Below are 11,240 nucleotides of genomic sequence, written 5' to 3'. Positions count from 1 at the left end.
GGTAGAGGGGCACTGCATCAGCAACACAGTCGCACTTCCAAGAAATGATAGCTACCCCAGCAGCTAAGCTGCCATATGCAAGAAGAAGAAGAAGAAGAAGAAGAAGAAGTACCCAGGATCAGGTTATGGGCACAAGGAATCCCCCCACCCCCATTCCCCCTTTTCGAGGGGTGGGGAGGGGAAGCCGACTCGCCGATGCTCCCGGAGGTAGCGGGTGTTTCTAGTAAAACGAATGGCAGAAGCATTCCTCATGATACGCCTGGTGTTGGCTTAATGGTTAGGGTGGTAGGCTTGGGAGTCTCGGATCCTGAGTTCAAATCCCCCTTGGCTGTTGAATTAATACCAGGTGGGGTTGACTCTGCCTGTCATCCTTCTGAGGTCAGCAAAAATGAGTGCCAGCTTGCTGGTATCTTGTGTCGGAATGGCGTCCCATCCAGGATTGTGCTCAATAGCCAAGGAGACTGCTTAGGCAGCACCAACGCTCTGCACAGAGTATGGTCCCAATGGATGGATGGATTCCTCACGATGTAAAATAAAATTTCGGATCATGTCCTAATGTTCTATCATTCACTGTACGGAGAAGCCCCTTGCCTTAATTACTGTAAAAATTATTAAATGCAAACCACTTACTGTCATCTCTCACTTTGGGAATCCGAGTGACACAAACAGAAAGAAGAACAGTAATTAAAGGGACAGAAATTACTGACTTTGTTTGGCTTGGAATTTTCAATACGATCATTTCATTGAGGGTGCAATTTATATCATTTACTCCATCCATACACACTTGACGTGACTTTGGATTCGACCCAAATCAGATTTATTGAGCAAATAATGTGATAATTTTTATCCCCCTTCGAAGTCTGCTTCTTATCAAATAATTCTCAAAGCATTTTGGAAGACGGGAAGTGTAAGGAGGTGCTTCCTTCAAGAGGGAAAAATAAATCAAATGTACAAATTGCAGAGTTCGAAATGTGCACAGGCCCTTAAAGAGTCGTACGTGATCCGATCACGCTTTGCGTGGCTCGAGTACAGTCGTTGCCCGAATCTTAGCACGGGCCTACTTATGGGTTTCCATTAGCGTTTGGATCACCTTGCCGTGGCCGAATTGACTTCAAATAGTCAGCTTGAGAACTACGGAAATCCATCGAGAGAGGAAGCTGGCCGTCTTACAAGACAGCACCGATAAACAAAAAGCATGGCTGCCCTGGCACAGCTGCTGCTCCAGTAAACGACCACAAAGGCTCTAAAGTCTAAAGCATCGTAACGGTATTTTTCAGAACAGGCTCTCTTTGTGTTGACTGGATTACTGATATGAACTTTAAAACAAACCACTTTTTATTCCAGTAAGCAATAAACAAAAGAGACAGCATTCTACGCTCTGGTGTATATATAGGAGTTATAAAGACGATGAAGCTGTAGTTTTGATGTTGAAGGTTCTGTTTCGATTTTGATCTTTAGCCGAACTCATTTAATACTTCTTTCATGAATGTCAGGTGGGCGGTTTAAGAAAGAGGTTGTGGTTGATGGGCAAAGCTACCTGATGCTGATTCGAGATGAAGGAGGTCCACCAGAACCACAGGTGAGCACTGGCCTCGCTTTGACATCAACATCCACGGACATGCTTGCCATTCAGATGTGTAGCCGTTGTTGTGAGAAGAAGTCATTTAGATTTGAAACTACTTGCTTGTCCATCACATTTCAGTTTGCTTCCTGGGTAGATGCCGTCATCTTTGTCTTCAGCTTGGAGGATGAGATCAGTTTCCAGATGGTGTACAACTACTATGGACGACTGACTAGCCTGTGTAGCACAGCTGAGTTACCCCTGCTGCTTGTGGGTACCCAAGGTGGGCCTGGAATCTCAATGGCTTTTTGTAGTGTGTACAATGGTAAAATATTCTCCATGACTCTTTTTTTAGCAATGCTATTGGCATGAGGAAGCCGGCTGTGAAGCTGGTGAAAGGTCGCCTGAGACCGGATCTGCTCTTGCTTATTGCTCAAATTAGCAGACTCAACCTAGTTTTACTTTTGGTTGGAAGCCGCCACCTTCTTCTTTAAAATTGCATAATCCCAACCGCCCCGCGCGCGCGGGGGCAAAATTGCGCGCGCGCGCGCACACACACACACACACACACACACACACACACACACACACACACACACACACACACACACACACACACACACACACACACACACACACACACACACACTCACGCATATCTCTCACTTGTGAATGAAGGGAATAACCAATTAGCTCTCACATCATCAACTAAACCCAGGTGGCTCTGATTATAGAAATAAATCAACTCTTCCCATGCTCTTCGAGGTGAAAAAGCTGCATAAAGCAACCACGAAAGGCTACCAAGGTGAGCCCTTTGATTTATTTTTACAACTGATTTATTTATATAATCCTTTAGGAATGATCTGGCTCCTGTGCCCTCCTAACATTTGTGTCTAAAACCGCTTATTCCATAATCCTCTTAATGTTTTATGCTTTGTAATCTGTCCTAAATGCTACTTGCAGGGTAGTGGCTTTTGTGAAACCATCGAGGCACAATTATTGGCGCGGTCTCTGCCATTTTCAAACCTTCAGAGTGAGCTGAGAAGCTTGGGGACAGACCCCTTGGCTTAGACAGACGCCCAAGTCGGGACTGACGCTTTGGCTTGATTGATGCAACCCCACCGATTAGCATGAAGCGGGCAGGGCCAAGTGATGTCACAGGGCAGGGCAAGAGCCGTGGAGTTAAAAGGGGGAGCAGTCGGAAATATGTGTCTGTCTGGTCTGCGTTTTGGTAGAGAAAGACATGCCTTGTACAGCTTGCAAAACAAGGCAGAGCCTGCATTCCTTACCATCATCTAAACCATTCCTCTCCCAATTTCAGTGGTGGCCTTACCCTCATGCCGCATCTGCCTTGTCTTGGGCCACGATCTCTGCCTGCCTCTCACTCACTCCAGGACAAGCTGCTGTGACTTTGCAGTGCCCCAGAGGATAGTAAACAACTAGTCCTGTCTTGTCCATGTCTCTCTAGTCTTCTCCTCTGGCATGAATGGGGCCTTGAGATTTATCTTGCCAAGATGTCCCATTCATACTATTCCCAAGTGGGTGTATCCTAATTGCAAATGGAACTGTATCGTGAATGAATCCTTGTGCATCTTCCCTGTCACCATCCCCATTGCAATACGTTTCATAAACTCACTGGGTCTCTGAGTTCTTCGGACTGTCACAATTGCTGGGGTTGGAAGCGCCGCCTTTGGACTGCCACATTGGCTTTCATAATAATTTAGAGGATAATATGGATTGAGTGCGTAATGCTCTGTTGAAATTGCTCTCCCACTCGGAAAGGCTATTCACTTGCGCCACCATTTTGGGTAGTCGTTATAGAGGGAATTCTGACGTGACGCCCAATCGGTCACAGACTCTCCAAGTTGAGCTAGGTATAGGTGCGAATAGGCCTTTGATCTGGCTCGGAGCATCTGGTCAATTTAACCGACTTGATCACCGTAACAAATATATGTATGTGTGTGTATATATGTGTATATATATATGTGTGTGTATATATATATGTGTGTGTATATATATATATATATATATATATATATATATATATATATATATATATATATATATATATATATATATATATATATATATATATATATATATATATATATATATATTGTTGCGGATTCGCGCCCGCCGGCGTGCGGACGGCCACGTAACTCGAATCGCGGCACGTCGCCCACCGGACGGACAATCCAGTCGTGACCCTCTCGGACTAACGCCGGGAACCAGTCACGGGTGGACCTTTCGGCCTCACCACGATCGTGCCAATCGGCCCCCGCGTGGGATAGGGTTGCTCGCCAAATTCGACCTACCTAAGTACCCACACGGAGGGTAGACCGGGCGATCGCACCTCGCCGCAGGTCGACTTCGGACACGGGCCACTTTAAGCGACCCGTTCCGTACTATCGGGATAACCGAGCGGTGTTATTCGTCGGCCTCGACGGTTCGATTAATTATCGGGCGTTTTAGCCCACGACCAACCCTTTACGTGAAGCAAGATGGAGATTCAATGAAAGAAAAGATGAAGCGAAGCGGGAAAACAGTTCAACATGAAGCACATTTATTTCGCGATGAACGGAAAGCACACATATACAATTCCACCAAAAGCACATGTAAAAGAAGAAGACAATGCAATATTACACAAAAAGCAAATGCAACAATGCAGATCTATCCGACTACCGGGCACACGGCAACACTTATACAATTTTACTTCACAGACGGCGCCGACAACACATATTCCCAAAGCAAAAGAAAAGAGAACCACCCTCCAGGATGAGGGGGGTAGGCGGGCCTGGGGCCGAGACAGTGTCGGGCCTACCCGTCTGATGATGAGACGCGGAGCGGCGGTGGTGCCTCAACTCCGCGGGCCTCACGGACAGTGTCTGGTAGGGGGTGGGAAGGGGGCCCCCTTTGTCGCACTATCTCAGCGCGGGGGGAAACAGGAGGGGGTTGCTGATGCTCGGGGGAAGGAGGATATTACCCTGTCTCGGGTCCCGCGGCGAGCGTCTCCTCCTCCACCTCGGTCGCGTTGCTGGCCTCTCCCTGTGCAGCTCCCGGCACCGACGCGAGCACCCCCTCCGCCTTCGCCGCCGTCACCTCTCCACAGCTCCGTCCTCTTCACTCTGACTAGTACCACTTCTTTCCAGCTCCACCGACGACTCTCTTGAACTCCGCACACTCTCAACCCTTCACTCTGAACTGAACTTGACTGACGAACACAGCCGTTTATATAAGCCCCGTGGCTTCGCTCTTTCACCCTTGACCCTCTGCCTCCGACCCTTCACCTCTCTTGCTGGCTCCCCATTGGCCCGAGGAAAAGTGGGCGTGAATGCTTTTTGATCCATGAATTTGCATATAGCGACCGCCCTCCAACGCCCTGGAGGCGGGGCCAAATCGCCCCTCGCTCACCGATTGGACGGAACAAAAGTGGGCGTGAGTTGTTTTTGATCCGTTTTCTGCGGAAAGTCCGTGATGTTTTTGAACACGCTGCTCGGTGCGCGCCCCGCACGAGTCCAGCATCGGCGCCCACGAGTGGCGCGAGATGGTGTGGATGAGATGGTGGCGAGTTGTGACGGTAAAGGTCGTGGCGGTTGTGGTGAAGCGGCGTTGTGGTTGGTGGTTGTTGTTGTGAAGCGGCGTTGTGGTTGGTGGTTGTTGTTGTGAAGCGGCGTTGTGGTTGGTGGTTGTTGTTGTGATGGCTGTTGAGACATGGTTGGTGGTGGTAATAATGGCGGCTGTTCCAAAATAAAGATAGTAAAAGAAAAACGGCTATCCTGAAGAGTCGCAGCCCGCATGAATGACATTTATTCCCTCTAGACAACGGGTTTGGGCCTAACTACACATGTACTTACCGAGATATCTCACCTAAGGGACCTGAATGGTGGTTTGCGAATTTGGTCAACCACAACAATATATATATATATATATATATATATATATATATATATATATATATATATATATATATATATATATATATATATATATATATATATATATATACAGTAGACGAGGCGTAAGTCGTCACCATCGGGACCGAGAAAAAAGTGACGACTTAGAAATGTGACGACTTACGTGTATGCGAATATTCATGATGACTGTGGGGTGAAGGATGAAGTCGCGCGTGGCCTGGACACATATGTGTGAGAGCCGGCTATTCTACCAAAAGGAAAACACAATCCTCGGGGCATAGGTGGGGGTGAGTTGGTGAGTTGGAAAGTGATCAAGCAAAGATGGAATTCATGAATCAGTTTATTAAAAGTAAAGATAATGAACAACTCTGTAAGACAACTCGTATACCATTGGTGATGGTATGGTGACAAATTACATGACACACAGTCATCGTGGTGATGATTACCACTCAATGCCTATGTGTAAGTGAGTGCGGTAATGTACAAAACAAGCCAAGATAAAACCATGATCGGACTTCAACACAAAGCTCGATCGATCCTTTACTTCTTCGCGAAGTAATCTGTTATGTTTGAATGCCTCAAACTCTTGGGCATCTGGTGCATGAGAAAGGATTCAAACCAGTCATTGTATTCCATGATGTTGGCTGGGCAATCCTCCACCGAAAGACAGTATCGGCCGAATATTTGGCCGAATCGGCCGAATCGGCCGAAACCGAATATTTGGCTGAGCCGACATTTGCCGAAACCAGATGATGAGCACGTCATCGACATCTTCAAAGGACACACATTTCACGCATTTCACACTTCCCACCGGCCTCACGATCTTCTCCACTTGTCCAAATATCTTGCCCTTATTCTTCAAGATATCGTTCAATGTCTGCCGTTTGATGTCCAACTTCTCAGCTATGTCTGTTTTCTTCATCAGTGGATTTGCCTCACAAAACTGGATAATGTCGTATTTTTCTTGGTACGTTTTAGTTGTAAGCTTACGCTTAGTCGCCATTGTCCTGCCTGCAGTGCGATCAACGTGTGTATGCAGTTATAAATAGCCTATCACTGGCGGTGTACACCAATGAGCGAGCATCACGATTCCATGAAATCGAGCTTCTCACGAGGCAGCAGTTCTGTGTGACGAGTTAGGAGTGGTAATTTACTTGAGTTTCCATTACGTGGGAATGGACAACATCTGACGACTTAGACGAAGTGACGACTTAGAGATGACGCCTTACAGAGTGATGTTCCTTTATTCAAAGGGATTTAACATGAGATAAATTTGGGACTTTTTGACGCTGCCGACTTAGGCGAAGTTACGAGTTACACGCTGCCGACTTACACCTAGTCTACTGTATATATATATATATATATATATATATATATATATATATATATATATATATATATATATATATATATATATATATATATATATATATATATATATATATATATATATATATATATATATATATATATATATATCTTCTTCTTCTTTCGGCTGGTCCCGTTCGGGGTCGCCACAGCGGATCATCCGTATGATCCGCATAGTGATTTGGCACGTTTTACGCCGGATGCCCTTCCTGACGCAACCTTGGTCACCTCTTACGACACAGGGATAAGGATTGGGTTTCGCCATGATTCCGGGCTGCCCTACACCCTCTCATAGCGCGGCTCAGTGCAGAGCTCCCGTCCTCAAGCGATCCTCCGAGTAGCTGGATTACAGGCGCACGTCACTATGCCCGGTATATCTCTTCTTCTTCTTTCGGCTGCTCCCGTTAGGGGTCGCCACAGCGGATCATCTGTATGATCCGCATAGTGATTTGGCACATGTTTTACGCCGGATGCCCTTCCTGACGCAACCCTGGTCGCCTCTTACGACACAGGGATATGGTACACCTATTTTTACCGGGGTATACACCGGCCCAGTATACTAGTTCTCATTTCGCCGACCTCGGCAGGATGACAGGCTGAGTCAACCCCCTGGTGTATTAATTCAGTGGCCCAACGGGGCTTGAACTCAGGACCTTTTGGATCCCAAGCCACTGCCCTAACCACTGCGCCAACACCAGGCTCACTCCTGGTATATATATATATATATATATATATATATATATATATATATATATATATATATATATATATATATATATATATATATATATATATATATATATATATATATATATATATATATATATATATCACAGCTGAGTTACCCCTGCTGCTTGTGGGTACCCAAGGTGGGCCTGGAATCTCAATGGCTTTTTGTAGTGTGTGCAATGTGTACAATGGTAAAATATTCTCCATGACTCTTTTTTTAGCAATGCTATTGCTAAAATGTGCACAGGCCCTTTATATTTATATATATATATATATATATATATATATATATATATATATATATATATATATATATATATATATATATATATATATATTGTTACGGTTGTGGAAATTCGCATTACACCATAAAGAGTCCTCAGGTGAGATATCTCGGTAAGTTCATGTGTAATTAGCCCAAACCCGTTGTATAGAGGGAATATGTGTGATTCATCCGGGCTGCGACGCTTTGAGTAAGCCATTTTTCTTTCTCTATTGTTATTTTCGACCATTAAGCCACCATCAACAACGCCCCTGAACAACTCCACCAAACCGCCACTACTTTCACCTCCACTACCCAACCCCGCAAGCATCGCCTCACCCGCCATTCTCAAAAGACGCCCGCCAACCACCAAACAACCATGTCCAACCCTCACCACAATGACCACCACCATCTTCACCACTACCCGCACTTATGAACGCCCTCCACCATGGACCACGCGGCGATGATTTCCACGGTGGAAACCGTCCAGTAACCCACGCAGGATTGCCAGAACAAAAGCTCTTGCGGAGCCTGTGTGGACTTTTCCCGCCTGATTTTCCCGCTTGATTCTCCCGTCTGATCTTCCCCGCGCTTTGGAGTGGAGGAAGGGCGATGCAGGTCAAAGGTCAGAGGTCATGTAAGGGAGGGGTCTCATTTTTGGGGAATAATTCCCTGGCCCCGAGCCAAAACTGACTCCCCGGCCCCCACACGGCGCGGGGTGGAGGGAGAGCAAGAGGGCATGCCCCCCTTCGAGAGGCTTCTAGCAGAAGCTCGAAGGGAGGCGTGGCCGAAAACGGGACAGAGCAGAGGGCAGAGCCCGCTCGACAAAAAGGTGGAGAGAGGTCGAAAAGAGAGAGCAGTTGGAATTGGAGTGGTCGTGAGGTCGTCCTTGGTGGCTCAGTGGTAGATTTCTCGCCTGCCACGCGGGAGGCGTGGACGTGAGACGCGGCAGAGCCGGCTGTGGGGTGTGAGCCTACGCGTCCGGACGAGGATGCCGGAGAGGGTTCGTCGGCGCGCAGGGAAATCACGACTTTCTTTTCTTTGGGGTTTTGTGTAAATGTGTGTGTGTGGCGCCAGTCCGACAAGTAGAACTGTATAAATGTCGTAAATAATTCCCCTTTTATTCGGTTTTAGCTCTGCGTCGTATTGCATTTGCTTTTGTTGCATCTTCACTGTATGGCTGTATATACGTGCTTATCTGTGTGTGTGTAAATAAAGTGCATTGCTTGTTGAACTGTTTTCCCGCTTTGCTTCGTCTCCTTCCTTTTATTGAATCTCCATCTTGCATCACTTAAGGGATTGATAGTGGGTTTAAAACGCTCGGTAATTAATCGGAACCGTCGAGGTCTACGATTACTCCGCTCGGTTATCCCTGTAATACGGAATGAACCGCTTAAGCGGTTCATGTCCGGAGTCGGCCTGTGGCGTGGTACGATTGCCCGGTCGACCACTCCCGCAGGTACTTAAGGCCCAGTCACACCTTGACGTTTTAGCCAACGTATGCCGATTTTTGAATTTTTTTTCTAAAACGCTGGCACACGTTGAATACGTTATGGGTAAGTTTTGATAACATTGAGAGCATGCTGAAAAACACTGCCATACGTCGTTGTACGCTGGCTTTAAACGTTGTACTTTTCGGTTGTCCTCAAATTTTTGCATGCTTGAAATTTCACGACGTATGCCGGCGTATGACTCACACGTTCCGCTACGCTGGCCACAAGTTGTATGCACGGTCTGCGATCGTTGACAGACGTCAACACATGCTACTTGTAAGTTAATCATAAGTTGAGACACGCCGAGGTAATGTTTAGCGTACCCGAAACTTATTTCTAACCTATGATTAACGTGTTGTTGGCACGTTACGTGATCGTTGCCACACGTCGAGAGACGTTACTTTTAAGTTACTCATAGGCTGAAAGACGTCGGTATAATGGATCGTCCTTGCATCAGCGTCCACGGCCACGGCCAGGACACTTATTTGCAGCATTCTTCAAACTTTTCTTCGGCATGACGAGGATGTTCACACTTCGATGTCTTGCTTGGCTATGATTCCAATTGTCCATCGGCAGCGTCTATTTAAAATAGTCGAGTTTGAGCGTTTTAACACATTCAGAAGAAACGCTTCAAATTTCCAAACCCCAGCGTCAAAAAACAAAGGCGAGTGACAGCAATTTTAATCGTTCATTGTAATCAATGAAAATAGTTGAGTGGTACCGTTTAAAAGTCGTTGAGTGTAAAAAAAATCCAATTGTTGAGCGCAAGCGTCTACTTTCAATAGTGGAGTTTGAGCGATTTAGCACGTTCAATAGAAACGATTAAAATTTCCGAGCGCCAGCATCAAAAAACAAAGGCGAGTGACAGCAATTTAAATCGTTCATTGTAAACAATGAAAATAGCTGAGTGGTACCGTTTAAAAGCCGTTGAGTGTAAAAAAAATCCAATTGTTGAGCGCAAGCGTCTACTTTCAATAGTGGAGATGCAGCCATTTAAATCGTTGAGTGGCAGCCTATGGATAGCAAACCCCACGTCACCGACAAAGATAAACTGCCGCACGATATGGATAAGTTAGGCTATCGTTGGGCATAGTTTGTGAACGCCGGCTACACGATTATTCGTTGGTATACCGTATCTATAAGTTATTGAAGCGCTCTATGCACATTATTAGTTCATTGTGCATTTGTCCAACCCGTTATGAATAGACCTAAATCGTAAAAACAAGCCATAGCTCATTGTTGAAAAAGCCCCATAAAAAATAGCCGCGAAGAACTTCGAACAATGGTGCAAAGATGTCTCCTACCCGTGGACACGCGGACGCAAGGAGGATCCATCATAACCCACACCCTCCCCCTCACACTCACCTACTACTGCTAACATGAACAAACTACTACTAATACTAATACTGATACTGTTACTGCTGACATGGACATCGACTCAAAAAGGACTCGAAAACACTGTTGGGTTCCCCTTTTATGAACAGCATTTTTATATACCAATTCCCAAAATCGCTGGGAACACGTCTTCATATGGCAGTTGTAAGTTAGAAACACGTTCATTTTTTTTTTTGTCTACCGGAAGACGTCATTGGAATACGTCTACATACGTCGATGTGTGTTGGGACTACGTAAAGAATTGGTTCAAAGCACGTCAAACATAAGTTAGAAATAAGTTTCGCGTAAAAAAGACATTACCGCGACGTGTTTCGACTTATGAGTAGCTTATAAGTAGCCTTTGTGGACGTGTGTAAGCGTCCGCATATCGTGTGTACAACTTATCCCCATCGCATGCGTAACGTGTGCCATACGCCAAGTACGTCGTAAAATTTTGAACATGTTTAAAATTTCTTGACGTACTCTACTTACTACGACGTATGATAGCGTACTTTAGCGTTCTACTCACGTATACCAAA

The 11,240-nt window shown here is 45.7% G+C and overlaps 1 protein-coding gene across 7 annotated transcripts in view; it reads left to right on the top strand.

The window, feature by feature from the left end:
• The window catches only part of LOC147022337 (arf-GAP with GTPase, ANK repeat and PH domain-containing protein 1-like), a 185,509-nt gene that overhangs the window by 95,397 nt on the left and 78,872 nt on the right, over positions 1 to 11,240 (top strand). For 6 of the 7 annotated variants that reach the window (XM_085893112.1, XM_085893110.1, XM_085893114.1 and 3 more), the window contains 2 exons: positions 1,494 to 1,579; positions 1,703 to 1,844. In XM_085893112.1, the coding sequence (XP_085749238.1) occupies positions 1,494 to 1,579; positions 1,703 to 1,844 (228 nt within the window). Of the gene's footprint in view, positions 1 to 1,493; positions 1,580 to 1,702; positions 1,845 to 11,240 lie in introns of those variants that run through there. The other variant, XM_085893113.1, reaches the window with a different exon arrangement.

The sequence above is a fragment of the Eptatretus burgeri genome, chromosome 8, assembly GCF_056783735.1.
Source record: "Eptatretus burgeri isolate ZD-2024b chromosome 8, Ebu_testis_v1, whole genome shotgun sequence".
NCBI lineage: Eukaryota > Metazoa > Chordata > Myxini > Myxiniformes > Myxinidae > Eptatretus > Eptatretus burgeri.
The sequence above is the reverse complement of the archived record's forward strand: the minus strand, read 5'-3'. Positions and strand labels throughout refer to the sequence as shown.